General features: G+C 53.7%; 3 protein-coding genes across 3 annotated transcripts in view; 2 read left to right on the forward strand and 1 right to left on the reverse strand.

The window, feature by feature from the left end:
• The first annotated feature begins 1,292 nt into the window (after nucleotides 1-1,292).
• On the forward strand, nucleotides 1,293-5,431 carry LOC131205251 (proton-associated sugar transporter A-like). Its single transcript, XM_058197269.1, has 6 exons — nucleotides 1,293-1,476; nucleotides 3,395-3,846; nucleotides 3,921-4,584; nucleotides 4,877-5,051; nucleotides 5,131-5,226; nucleotides 5,300-5,431. Exons 1-6 carry the CDS (start codon nucleotides 1,301-1,303, stop codon nucleotides 5,429-5,431), a joined length of 1,695 nt encoding a protein of 564 aa, XP_058053252.1. The 5' UTR covers nucleotides 1,293-1,300.
• Nucleotides 5,432-6,397: 966 nt separating this feature from the next.
• Nucleotides 6,398-8,306, forward strand: LOC131205358 (proton-associated sugar transporter A-like). Its single transcript, XM_058197431.1, has 5 exons — nucleotides 6,398-6,528; nucleotides 6,606-7,518; nucleotides 7,590-7,895; nucleotides 7,984-8,079; nucleotides 8,175-8,306. The coding sequence occupies exons 1-5, from the start codon at nucleotides 6,398-6,400 to the stop codon at nucleotides 8,304-8,306; spliced, it is 1,578 nt and encodes a 525-aa protein (XP_058053414.1).
• Nucleotides 8,307-9,331: 1,025 nt separating this feature from the next.
• Nucleotides 9,332-13,200, reverse strand: part of LOC131216261 (protein argonaute-2-like) — a 5,458-nt gene continuing 1,589 nt past the window's right edge. The window contains exons 3-7 of the mRNA XM_058210705.1: nucleotides 12,103-13,182; nucleotides 11,916-12,018; nucleotides 10,670-11,842; nucleotides 9,856-10,607; nucleotides 9,332-9,767 (exon numbers count right to left, since the gene is read on the reverse strand). Of these exons, the coding sequence (XP_058066688.1) occupies nucleotides 9,674-9,767; nucleotides 9,856-10,607; nucleotides 10,670-11,842; nucleotides 11,916-12,018; nucleotides 12,103-13,182 (3,202 nt within the window). The 3' untranslated portion in view covers nucleotides 9,332-9,673. The remainder of the gene's footprint in view (nucleotides 9,768-9,855; nucleotides 10,608-10,669; nucleotides 11,843-11,915; nucleotides 12,019-12,102; nucleotides 13,183-13,200) is intronic.

A 13,200-nucleotide genomic window follows, 5' to 3' on the forward strand; every position in this document is an offset into this window, starting at 1 on the left:
ATCGAGAAAAACCCTCTCTAGACAGTTGCTCTAGAACTCCCTTACTGACATTAAAAACTAAAACCTTGTATTCTGTACTTCTTGAAGAGGTCCGAACCGATCATCAAACGGGGGCCCTTGGAGTCGTCATGGTTTCTGGCGGCATTAAGCTGAATCGCTTCATTGTTGCCCCGCCGTATGTTTACCTATTATTTTTATCCTTCAAATCGGTCGTGTCGAGCTGACGAATCGTTGCTGTTGGTGAGTTTGTTCCCATCGATCGCAAATGGGGTAGTTAAGGTGTACGCGTGGTGTACCTCTATTATCATTTGATTCGCCCAACAAAGAAAGCTCTCCATGGTGAAATGCCAATACCCCCCCGGTCAGGGCAATGTCACCCGCATCCGCGCGGAAGCCGTTAGCGATCGGAAGGTAAACATTTGGCAAGACGGCATCAACACACAGCGGAGGAGTGGCGCAAACAGAGCTGTAGCCGGTAGAGGGTTCCGCGAAAACTGACCACAGCCCCCCCCGGTCCCGCGTAAATTCTGGTACCCTCGCGACATTCCCCGGTCACCAATTGGCGGATAATAAATATGGCGGAGGATGGCCGTAAAAATTGTCGCGCTTATCAGTGACGACGACGATGGGGGAGCCCAGTCATTCCCGGCACGGGCCTTGTGCGCTTACTTTCTTCAAATTGGCCACCACCACCGCCATCGGTAATCAAGGACGCCGTTTACACCGCAGGTGAGCGCGAGAGCGAGAGGCGCACGACTTCGGGCCATAACCCCCCACCGACTCGGAGTACGCCAGTACGGTATAAAAACACGATCGCGACCGGCGCCACGGTTTAGTTGACAACGGACGGGTTACGCGTGGTGGCCAAACGCCACACTCTCTCGAGACCACCTCGACACGGTTTGAGGGCAGCGCTGACAAGGCAATTGAACGGTGTTGAGAAGCCTCCAGACGAAGGAGACCGAGTGATCTGGTTTTGTGCGCGTACTTCGTCCCCGGAGGAAGGGAATGTGCGGCGGGATACGGTTCGTGCAAGATCGACGCGTTTTAAACACCAAAACGCTGTGAGCGAGCGGGGCCATCCACCACACCTCACGTCGGCATCAGCATGCCGATCGTCCGTCACTTCCGCTCCGGAGTTCCGCCGCCGCCGCCGTCGTCTATGGTCGCCTAGCTTTGCCGGCGTGTGGAAGAACGCGAATTGCGCCAATCGCCCAAAGTTCCAAAAAAGTGCCAAAGAAGTGCTGTGTGTGTGGCTTAGTAGGCCGTGAAAAGTCCGGAATATCCTTCGGTGATAACGATGACAGAGATGGGTCCTGACCAGGTGGACAACGGTGGTGGTGGTGGCGTTCCGGTGGTGCCGTACACGAATGGCGCGGTGCACCACCCAACCGACGAGCAGATTATGGAGGGGATGCTGCAACAGCGGTACCTGCACGCGAAAAAGCTTGACCGAGACTATTCGCATCTGTTCAGGTAATGCACGCTCCAGTGGGGATTCTTCGCGCCTGAGCCGCAAGTGGAGTGCCCGGGGTGTGCGTCTCGAGTTTTGGCCGACACCGACGTAGGAGCGAAAGAATACCCATCCCTAATTCGCTTCCAGCCCAGCAATCGCGCGGTGTCCAGTGGAAGTGCCCGTGGTGCGCGTAGTAGATCCTGAAATGGAGTTTCCTGTCGTGAAGCTATTAATTACCGGTGCCGGTGCCGGTCCGTCGTGGGGTCTTTTTTCGTGACTTGGGTTTTGGAATAAAACGCTACGTGGTCCGCTTACCAAATGGATTACCCCCACGGGGAACCCTTCGCCCAGTGTCTGCAAGTGGTGTGATCTGACTGAAACACAGTGCCAGCCGATCAGGCATGATGACGTAGAGAACTCTTCGCGCGCCCTTGGCGCTCTGTGGCAGAAATGAGCGATACGGTTTAGTACACGAGTGCTTCACCTCGCTCCCTGTCCGAGGAGGAGAAGCGTATTACAGTCATAACCTACAAAACCCCTGCCAGAGCCAGCCGACGATTCACCTGCCATTGGCATCAATTCACCGTCCATATAACCCTAAGCCGTCGGTGATGATTTTATCTTTGGCCTTCGGTGGTGGTGGACCCTTCCCGATGATGATTATGTTTATGTGTGTGGCTGGAGACTCGTACTGCACATTCGCGGATCGTGGATTAAACGGGAAACAATGCCGGTGATGCCGGCAAATATTGCCACCGTCACCTTCAGACATACACTTCATTTACGTCAATTTACGCCGGCTGTCCCATGTCATGGCCAAGAGACGTGGACAACGCGCACGGCGGTTTTTGGCAGCTGAAGATAAACCGAAACTTATCAACGTAAATAAGATTAGACACGCTGATTGCTCCCGCGAGAGGATCTCCATTTCGTACGGTGCACAATGCAAGACACCATCTGTTAGGCCTGAGTCTTTAGTTCTCTGGAAAAGTCCCATTTTCATTTCCATTTTTGGCCACAGACACCCAGGAACTTTGGTTGCCCAATAGATTGCTTATAAATGTTTGATCAATTAATATCAGTTCCTTAAAATTAATATAGGTGATACGAAGCTTTCAAAATTTACCACTTATGTGATAAAGGTTTTAATTTTTAAACCTATTTTTGTATTTTGTTATGGACTTATGGATAAGAATTGTATACTTATACTTATTGGTGCAGGGGTTATGATGATATCTCTTAATCGTTACACTACTTGTAAAATAATAATGAGGGTCGCCATAAGACTGGAAGGATCCTATCGAGTTTGTTTCATCACGTGCGGGGATCAGACTGGCAACTTCTCCCATTTTCGAATTCACTTCAATATCGCATTAGGGCAACTACAGTGTACGATTCGGCCTACAGAGATGTTATTCGACTTTTATAGCGTTTTTTGTATGAAAATGTCAAGCACCTAATCCCTAATTTCCAAAACCTGATGAGTCTTCAACTCAAACTGAACGAAATTTGAAAAGCTCTCTTCCCCCTCGGTGCTTATGTAAATAAGCAGAATTGTCGTATTAGGGGCTCGGAAAACCCACACGTGGTGTGCAAGAGAAGCCAGTGCACCCACAGCGAGTGCCTGTTTCGTGCGGATTTTAGTTTGGCCTATTTTTTTCGAAAATCGTATCGAAAAAGAAGGAGCCGTAACCGTCGATGGCGTACGCTATCGAGCGATGTTGGCTGATTGGTTCTTCGGCGAAATTGAATGCGAAAAACTGGACGACATTTGGTTTCAACAGGACAGCGCTACGTGCCATACAGCCAGAGCCACAGTCGATATTTTGCCCCTCATCTTCGGAATCCACCATCCACCAATGTTTAGTCCCTTCAAATAATAGTACAAGAGCGAGCCACTAAGGTTACATTCGTCCCCTGTTTTGTTGCCTCACGCAGGAGCAAAAGCACCGTGCAGCTGATACGGCTGTCGGCGGTCATCGTGGGCATCGAGTTCCTGTATGCGGCCGAGACGGCGTTCGTAACGCCGATCCTGCTCGGGATCGGCCTCTCGCACACCTTCATGACGATGATCTGGGCGTTCTCGCCGGTGCTGGGGTTCTTTTGTGCGCCGATGATCGCGTCCCTGAGCGACACCATCCGGTTGCAGTGGGGCCGGCGTCGGCCGGTGCTGGTGGGTCTGGGCGTCGCCATGATGGTCGGGCTGTGGATCCTGCCGCAGGGCCGCGCGATCGGCGTGTTCTTCGGCGACCCGGACGTGCCGGTCGACCAGATGCAAGGCTTCCGGTGGGCCATCCCCGTCACGATCGTCGGCTTGGTGCTGACCGACTTCGACGCGGAAACGAGCAACGGGATTGCGCGCGCCTACTTCATGGACATGTGTACCCCGAGTAGGTGACACGGAGCCGCCCGGGAGCATCGAAGGTTCTTGGTCGCTAACCCACTGTCCTATGTCTCGCACCAGACGATCAGGCGCGCGTGCTTACGACGGCGATGTTCATCGGTGGGCTCGGCGGCACGGCCGGCTACGTTCTGGGGGCCATCGACTGGAGCCGGACGAACCTGAGCGTTCTCGGCAGCAACGAGGCGACCGTGTTCGTGATGGTGTTTTGCGTGGTCGCCATTGGGCTGCTGGTCACCGTCACGAGCTACCGTGAGGTGCCGCTGCCGTTGCTGGAGAGCGATCCGCTGCTGCAACCGATCAGCGCCAGCGCGTTCGAGACCGAGAAGGCCCGCCAGCTGGCGGTATACAGCATCTCCCGGGACGTCACGGTTTCCCCGGTGAAGCAGCAGCACCCCGACGGGTTGCCAGCGCTGGACGGCGAGCTCACCGACCGGCCGCTGCAACTGCGGGACTTCCTGCGCAACATCGTCCGCATGCCGCGCAGTCTGTTCATCCTGTACGCGACACAGTTCTTCTCGCAGCTCGGCTACCTCAGTTACTGTCTGTACTTTACCGACTTTGTCGGCGCGGAAGTGTTCGGGGGCGATGCGGCCGCCCCGGTTGGCTCGCCAGAGTTGGCTCTCTACGAGGAGGGCGTCCGCTACGGGTGCTGGGGAATGGCCGTATTTGCCGTCTGCAGCGCCTCCTACTCGATCGTCATCGAGCGGCTCATCCAGCGATTCGGGTGAGTCACCGGGGCTACCGACACCGACCGGCATCGAGTTCAGTGACCAAGATTCGGACACCAATGCCCAGGCTAGAGCCAATGCCATGCTCGAGTGTGGTTTACTCTCTCTATCTCTCTTGCTCTCTGTGGGCCTGTGGGGACTCCCAAGTGGAGATCTGCAGGCGAGGCTCCTTCAAGAGGCATCGCGCACCCGAGACTAATAATATTGACACTAAGGCGAGCACTTCCAGCGTGACCCGCTACGAACCGCCACGAGCTGGATTGATCAACCTTGAACTACCTTTTCCAGTGGGCGACCGGTGTACATGGGTGGCCTGCTCCTGTTCAGCCTCGGCATGCTGCTGATGGGGCTTTTCCGCGAGAAGTTCGTCATCTTCATCGCCTGCCCAACCGTGGGTATTATGTACGCGACGATGTACTCCATTCCGTATCTGCTAGTTTCGCACTATCACAGCAAGAATTCGGTGAGATCTGAACCTCAGCGCCCGCGAGCGGCCTGGTCGAGGCGACCCTTTACCGGCTGTTTCCTTCGATCCCTTCCAGTTTGCGATGAAGGACGGCAAGTGTGTCAAGAACACCACCAAACGGGGCTTCGGAGCGGATGTATCGCTCATGAGCAACATGCTGTTCCTGGCTCAGGTTCGTAGCGTAGCAATGCCACCGTCGACGCTGCTTGTTGAGACCTAAACCGAGTCGCCACCTTCTTCCACAGCTCATCATCTCGTTGGCCATCGGCAGCATAATCGATGCGGTCGAATCAAACGTGGTGGTCATCTTCTCGGCCAGCATCTTCTCCCTGATCGCCGCCCTGTCGGCGTCGCAGGTACTGTACATGGAGCTGTGATGTGGGGCGGTCCCCAAGTGCAACTTTCTGCAACATGTGATAAACCGTCCTGGGTCGTTGCGTTGCGGGACGGCAATACCTGAGAGCAATAAAAATGGACCGATCTGTGCAATCAACTTGAATTCCCTATGCTAGAGGCCTCACCCAGGGTGTTCGGATCCCTCCATTCCGGAGCGATAAAACTGAAAGAAAGGTAACAGCGATCGAACGACAGTTTACTGGCACATTAAGATTGTTCCTCCTTGTAACAACCGAACGAGAACCGGAGCTGCCGAACAGCACGGCAACACCACCACGGACCTGCTTCGAACGAGGCGACCTTTAATATTATTTTTATTACGAATGACGGGGCGATCAATAAGTCACCGCGCAAAGCTAGATTTCTGTCACTGCCCCCGTAGACGTCACTCAATGCTGTCTGATCCGCGGCCAACCAGATTACACTGAATTCGCTAGATTCTGTCACCGCCTTCGACGTCACTGAATACTCTTTGATCCGTGGCCAACTAGATTACACTGATTTCGTCCGATCGGCCCAAGTGAATTCAATCCAATCACAGTAGCACCGTGGGCTATCTTTGTGGAAAGCGATGGCAGTTCGGCGGGCCCAGCGCGTCCCAGACGCTCTGGTCGGTCTGTGTTCCTCTTCGTCCGTGGAGCGACGGCAGCGTCTTCAACATCGGCGGGGCTACCGGTGACTTCGGGGTAGGTTCTTGACCTTCGCGGTGATAATATTTTGTCACTCTTGGCCTACTGGACTGCTTGGCCCGGGGCCCGCGGTTATCACAATTCAGCAACTACGCAGCCAAAGGGCTACAGCTTGCAGGCTCACTTCCGTGCCGTATCACAGATTACGGACCACTCCAAATCCGGCGCTCCAGCAGCTGTACCGCGTATCAGTAGCGCTGTGGAACCGGTAAAGTCGACAGCGGCAGCAGTAGCAGCAGAATCGGCAACCGGCAACCGATGTACGGTACGTACGACGATCAACAGCATGGCGGCCGGCTGTCCGAGGACGAAGTGCTGCAGAGCATGCTCCGACGGCGGCACTGGTACGCGAAGCAGGACCCACAGCGGGGCTACCACCACTCGTTTAGGTGAGATTGATCGATCGATGGAACTACCGGCGGCGACGACGGGGCCACCTATCACCCACTTCGTGCGTTTCTTTCAGGGGCAAGTCCCGCTGGGAGCTGGTGCGGCTGTCGCTGCTGATCGTTGGCATCGAGTGTACGTACGCCACGGAGACGGCGCTCGTGGCCCCGATCCTGCTCTCGCTTGGCCTGCCGCACACGCTGATGACGATGATCTGGGCCACGCCATCGATCGTCGGGCTGCTGTTCGCACCGGTCATCGCGTCCATCAGCGATCGGTTGCGCTCGCCCTGGGGACGCCGCCGGCCGGTGTTGCTCGTCCTCGGGCTGGCAATGCTGACCGGGATGCTGATCCTGCCGAACGGGAGGCACGTCGGCAGGTGGCTCGGACTGGGCGGACTCGAGTGGCTGGCCCTGATCACCACCGTCGGTCTGGTGATGTGTGACTTCTCGGCCGAAACGAGCAACGGACTGTGCCGGACGTACGCGATGGAAGTGTGCACCATCCGCGATCAGGCGCGTGTCCTCAGCATCATGGTGCTGACCGGGGGCGTCGGTGCCACGTTGGGTGCCCTGTTCGGAGCGATCGACTGGAGCACGCTCGGTGTCGGTGGGTACCCCGGCGGGAGCGAAGCGGCCGTCTTCGGGGCCAACTGGATCGTGGTGTTGGTAGGGCTGCTGGTTACGCTAAGTAGCTTCGCCGAGATTCCGCTGCCGGTGCAGGAAACCGACCCGCTGCTACGGCCCGTCTCCCAGAAGATGCTGCTCGACGAGGTGCGCCGATTGAACGAGAAAGACGCGCTGCCAGTGCTGGATGACGAACCACTGGAGCCGGCCGGCGGCTTCCGGGAGTTCCTCCGCAACGTGCTCCACATGCCGCGATCGATGAAGATCCTCTGCCTCACGCAGTGGCTCAGTCACATGAGCTACCTGACTTACTGTCTGTACTATACCGACTTCGTCGCATCCACCGTCTACGAGGGCGACGTACGGGTAAGCTTTGGAGCTAGGCGCTGTGTGAGGCTGTAGGAGATCACCACCCTTTTCCATTGCACCTCCGGCAGGCTGTGTTTGGGTCGCCCGCATCGAACCGGTACGCCGAGGGCATCCGCTTCGCCTGCCTCGGGATGGCCCTCTGCTCGTTCACCTCCTCCGTCTACTCGACGCAAATCGAGCGGCTGATCGAGCGATTCAGTGCCCGTCCGGTCTACGTCGGTGGGCTGCTGGTGCACAGCCTGGGCATGCTGCTGATGGGGTTGTTCCCGCAGAAGTCGGTCGTCTTCCTGTGCTGCGCCCTTACCGGCATCATGTACGCCACCATCTACTCGATTCCGTTTTTGCTGATCTCGCACTATCACTCAAAAAACTGTGTAAGTGCGTCCTTCCGGGGCAGTATAGCGGCGGCGTTTTCGGTTACTGACGTCACTGCATCCTGCATTTCAAACGGTTTCTCCACAGTTCAACGAAATCGATGGCCGGTATGTGGAAAGTGAGGAGAAACGTGGATTCGGTGTGGATGTGTCGTTGATGAGCAGCATGATGTGCCTCGCGCAGGTAGGTAGCCGGTTGGCCAAGTTAAAACATCAGGCCACCATCAGGATGACCACAGTTTGGGGAAGATTCCAATCCACCCTCTACTGCCATTTTAGCTGGCCATCTCCATGTCGATGGGGGCCATAATAGACGCCTTGGGATCTTCGAAGGTCATCACGTTCATATCGTCCGGCTTCATGATACTGGCATCGTTCTCCGCGTCCTGTGTGCTGTTTATTGGACTCTAGCGTTCCGTGACCGCGGCTCTGCGGCTTGCAGTTTCGACTGGAATTGAACCAAATGATCGTTCAGCAACCACGGATTTCAAATGTTCAACAACGGATGCCATATCGTTCCCGGTCCACTGCACATTCCGTTCGGACCCGTGTCAGACAATCGACATGTTTCGGCAGTAGTTCGAACCGGATAAGCCCTAGCTGACATTCAAAAACTTCAACGGTACCGATGTACCGGTGATGCGAATTTCACCTATCGTTTTGCCCTGTGAAAATGTGAAGGCTTAAGATTTAAGAATACGTACTAGCCATGTATAGTTCTCTCACAATTATCGTTAAATTTAAAAAAAAAACACAATTAGTAAAAACAGACCTCAAATTCGCCTCAACATAAGACAAATATATCAGATATCAATACGCGTTTCTCGTTTCCTCGTTCTGAAATTCCCTCCGCCGATAGCGCAGTCGATAAATCTCGAAGGTTGGTGCGGGGCCTACAACCCCGCCCGCGTACTGTTACAGAATGCAACAGAGATTAACATTGTCACTGGTGTAGGTCAAGACCGCTTGGCGGTTGTGAATGCCGGATAAGAAGAAGGCTCCGAAAAGAACATTCAAGGGCGCGGTGCTGCTGGGAGTTCATTTGGTGTGTACCAATATTGGAATTTATGACTACAATAATGTGTTTTTATGTTACACTGGTCAGTGTCCTTTACCTGCCCTTACCATAGTTATCTACTTCCGCCAAACACGTGACCATGTGTTGACTTGCACTACTACTACAACCAACTATAGGCCAAAAATAGATTTTTACTTCATCCCATTGTGCTGCAAAAACTCCAACGCCAACAAAATCTTACGTAGCAATAGCCAGAATGGTAACCAAATGAAAGAGAATCGCTTCCGTAAAATTATGATGGCCATAACCGAGCTAGACACAAAGTGGAAGATACTAGAGGAGAGAAGAGCTGGTGCGCAATGTACAAAAATTAACCACATTTCCAGAATGACAGAATCTTCGGATTCTGCAATCCTTAAGCTTTATTGGTCTTATATATATGATTATTATGATTATTATAAATCTGAATGCATCTGTATAGCCGAGCGTACATTAACTGATTAGCTTAACCATTTGATGGACTATCAAGGCCGTGAGAGCGCACCCATAGTGCATCTACCGATCGTTTCCTTTTTTACATTTTCTCGCTAATTTTTTTATGTTTCTAACTTCTTATAAAGTGATCATAATTATAACGTATCGTAAATAAGAGTAAAGGGGTTATTATAGTAAAAATCAGAAAAAAATTCTCGTAAGGGCCCGACCATCAAGGAAGAGCAAAGAAGGCTAATATCGTATGCCTTGAAATGAGGTCAACGTTTTAGACAAAGAACATGGGATTCTTATCGTGGACGTCTGCGGAAATTTGAATTTCACGGTAGGCGGCTTCCAAGTCATTCATGTTTATGCGGCGACTAGAACGAGAACACAAACGGAAAAGATTATGCATCTTACAGACCCTTGGTAGCGAGAAGCAAGTACAGTGCACAGGATGCGTCTTACTTTTTCAGGTAAACCCGACCGCGGAAGGCGGCGTGGTGGGCGTAGTACGTCGGTGCCGGATAGGAGACGGCTCGATTGCAGCGCGCGAACATGTAGCAGAGATTGAGCGTCATCGCTTGCAGCTGATCCGGATCGCATTTCGAGTCGTCGTACAGAACCACGTACTTGGTCGGTTTAGCCACACCCTGGACGGCCGCGTGGCTTACGAGATAAAACTCGAACCGATTCGGCGCAGTAATATCGCGATCAACCACCGTGCCCGGCATAACGTTGCCGTTTCTGCCCTCCGTCGGACAGTTGCCCACCGGGAAGAAGCGCGTGTGATGACGCTTTTGCACTACGATGAACGTGACGGCCGGTTTGAAGTTCGCTCCGAAACGCGCGAGGGCCGCGTGGATGGCCTGCATTTCGATCGTTAGAATTTCCGCAAACTGCCCATCCGAAACACCGTCCCGGTAGTACATGATGCGTTCCGGCAGGTTGCCGTTGTACTTCTGGTACAGCTGAACGTGGCGGTGCACAATGTTCTCGAGATCGCGAATCATTTCGTCGCGCGGCCCCTGAAGCCGCACGCTACAGTTGTACCGGAAACCGTGCAGATCGTACACGGACGTCACACCAACCACACTCGGAGTATCGTCGCCGGTCGGATGCGTTACATCAGCGCCGATGTACATTACTCTTCCTTTGGCCAACGGTGGCTGCGTATCTGGCGTCAAGCGATGATTGCTGCCGTTTGTTTTGGCATTAATCTGAAAACGGGAACACAATTATGAACCAAACGAATATTCCAACGGTCCTGCTTATGACTCACCTTCAGCAGTATGTTGTTGATCGTGCTCCCATCGGCGCGCTTGTATTTCACCGTTTGATCTTTAATGCACTGCGTAAGCAGTCCGATGCGTTCGCTGGCAAGCTCAGCCTTTTGTTTTACTTTTGCGTAAACATCACCGCGTGACGGTATGATCACGATCGTGATGGCAGGCTGATCCTTTTTAATGTTCGACAGCAGCTGGGACAAATCGCGCACAGCGTCACGGACGTTGCGCACCAACACGAAGGTCCTCTGCATACTGAACGGTTCAAGTTTCACGTCACATCTGAGCGCGTGGTTGTAGATCTGTTCCCCGAACTCCTGCACCATGGTTTCGTTCGTGTAACCATCCAGATTAAGAATGCGCCAGGCGAGTGTCTTCTTGGCAAGCGTCGAGCTGGGGTCAACAAATTTCTTGCCCTCAGCGCGCCAAACCCCGCGAGAGGGACGCACCTGGTCATTGCCCGCGTACACGACCGTCGGTGGGTCGATGATGCGGGCCGAAAGTTTCTCAAACTCCTTGCCCACCCCCACGCCGAAGTCGATCAGTGTGGGAGAGTTGTTGTACGCGACGCTGGTGCTCAACCGCATAATCTTTTCCTTCCTCTCCTGCACGCTGGTTGCAGCAAATTTTATTATCTTTGCCGTGCACTCGTCAGGATGGGCTTTGTTCAGGGCCTGACCAGGCGGAACCTTGCACAGCTCTGGGGGAACGAAAACGCTGCGTACCGTGCTACCGACGTGGAGAACTGGCAACGCTGGATAGCGCAGCTGAAACTTTAATTTTCTACTAAAGTAATCGGCCACGGTCAATTTGGTACCATCGTCGAGCGTGAATTGTTGCGCGTTGGCAGCGTCGCGCAACCCATTGCATCGCATTCGCTTCTCTGTGCCATTCGGGCTGCGGTACACAACGTCCATTCCGCGGACGTAGTCGTGTAGTTCCTTCACCAACCAACCATCAAGCGGGCGGTTTGTTTCCAGATTTCCTCGGTTGAAGCTGGCGAAAATGTCAACCATCGAACCACTAGAGGGGAAAGCCTTATGCGATACGTCCACATTCACATACGGTTTGGAGCCGAGGATGGCTGACTGGAACAGCCCGTACCAGAGTTCGTGTCCCTTACCGAGGTCGATGCGATTTCTAGGCACCTCGTAAACGCTTCGTTTGAACTGTGCAGCCACGAAACAGAGAACAGTAAGTGAAAAGAGACTACACTACATTAACGAAGTGTCGCGTACATACCCGCACGAACCGATCGTTACCCTCGTATGCGCAGCGCAGCACCACGTCCAGGCATTGGATGGCGGCCATCGGTTTGTCCATGGATCCGACATTTTGCATATAGCTAAAGATATAGTACAAGTAACACGGAAACGAACATTTGTTTATAGCAGTAAAGCAAAAACGCCATTGCGTGTGAGGAACTTACTTTTTCAACGATCCCAGATCCACGTTTGCTGCTAATTTTACCGTTACCTTAAACTGCATTTCTTTACCCTTGTCCGAAGGATGGAACGTAACCATTGCTCGTCCATCGTCAACTTTGTGAGCAGTGTAGGCATTTTTCTGCCCATCGAAGGCGAAGCGCACGTTCGGGTACGTTTCTTGGCAGAACTGTGCAAACACTGGACGGTAGAATTTTTTCGGACGATCCGGCTCGATCGTTACATCGTAGTGGTAGGCAATTCCCTTGAGGTTGTCGATCAGCATGCGGAAGAAATTAACCTCCAACGTCACCGGTTTACCCCTTTTGCCGTGCGCTCCGCTACGACACAGAACCGGACGCAGATTCGTTCGGTGTACCTTTTGCTTGCTCACTTGCATTTTGCTCAGATCTTCCGGAAGCGACGGAAGAACACCATCACCCGAGGAAGAAGATTTCGTCGAGGCGACCGAGGGTGTGCGTCCTACGGAAGAATCGCCGCCACCAGGTTTTACCTTCTTCTCTGCTGGTGCTCTGGTGGATGATTGTGGCTGGCCGGGTTGGGACAATGGTTCCTGGGACCCTTGTTGTTGCTCTCTTGGCTGGTTCCATGGTCCCTGAGGCTGTTGTCCTGGTTGGTTCCGTGGTGCCTGAGGCTGTTGACCTTGATGAGGCTGCTGTCCTGGCTGGTTCCACGGTCCCTGAGCCTGTTGTCCTTGGTGATGCTGCTGTGCTGGTTGGTTCCATGATCTTTGAGGCTGTTGACCTTGATGAGGCTGCTGTCCTGGCTGGTTCCACGGTCCCTGAGCCTGTTGTCCTTGGTGATGCTGCTGTGCTGGTTGGTTCCATGGTCCTTGAGGCTGTTGACCTTGATATTGTTGCTGTCTTGGCTGGTTCCATGGCCCCTGGGGCTGTTGACCTTGATGAGGCTGCTGTCCTGGCTGGTTCCACGGTCCCTGAGCCTGTTGTCCTGGCTGGTTCCACGGTCCCTGAGGCTGCTGTCCTGGCTGGTTCCACGGTCCCTGAGGCTGTTGTCCTTGATGGTACTGGGTTTGTCCACCTTGCTGCTTCTTTTGTTTCTGTTGGCTCGGGCCCCCTTGCTGT

Source organism: Anopheles bellator, chromosome 1 (assembly GCF_943735745.2).
Source record: "Anopheles bellator chromosome 1, idAnoBellAS_SP24_06.2, whole genome shotgun sequence".
Classification (NCBI taxonomy): Eukaryota; Metazoa; Arthropoda; class Insecta; order Diptera; family Culicidae; genus Anopheles; species Anopheles bellator.

Bases quoted from the DNA above. Each gene is read 5' to 3' on its own strand.
- LOC131205358 (XM_058197431.1), top strand. From the start codon at position 6,398: ATGTACGGTACGTACGACGATCAACAGCATGGCGGCCGGCTGTCCGAG. The intron at 6,529-6,605 runs GTGAGATTGATC...CGTTTCTTTCAG, and splicing joins GGCTACCACCACTCGTTTAG to GGGCAAGTCCCGCTGGGAGC. The intron at 7,519-7,589 runs GTAAGCTTTGGA...CACCTCCGGCAG, and splicing joins TCTACGAGGGCGACGTACGG to GCTGTGTTTGGGTCGCCCGC.
- LOC131205251 (XM_058197269.1), top strand. From the start codon at position 1,301: ATGACAGAGATGGGTCCTGACCAGGTGGACAACGGTGGTGGTGGTGGC. The intron at 1,477-3,394 runs GTAATGCACGCT...TGCCTCACGCAG, and splicing joins GACTATTCGCATCTGTTCAG to GAGCAAAAGCACCGTGCAGC. The intron at 4,585-4,876 runs GTGAGTCACCGG...TACCTTTTCCAG, and splicing joins CGGCTCATCCAGCGATTCGG to TGGGCGACCGGTGTACATGG.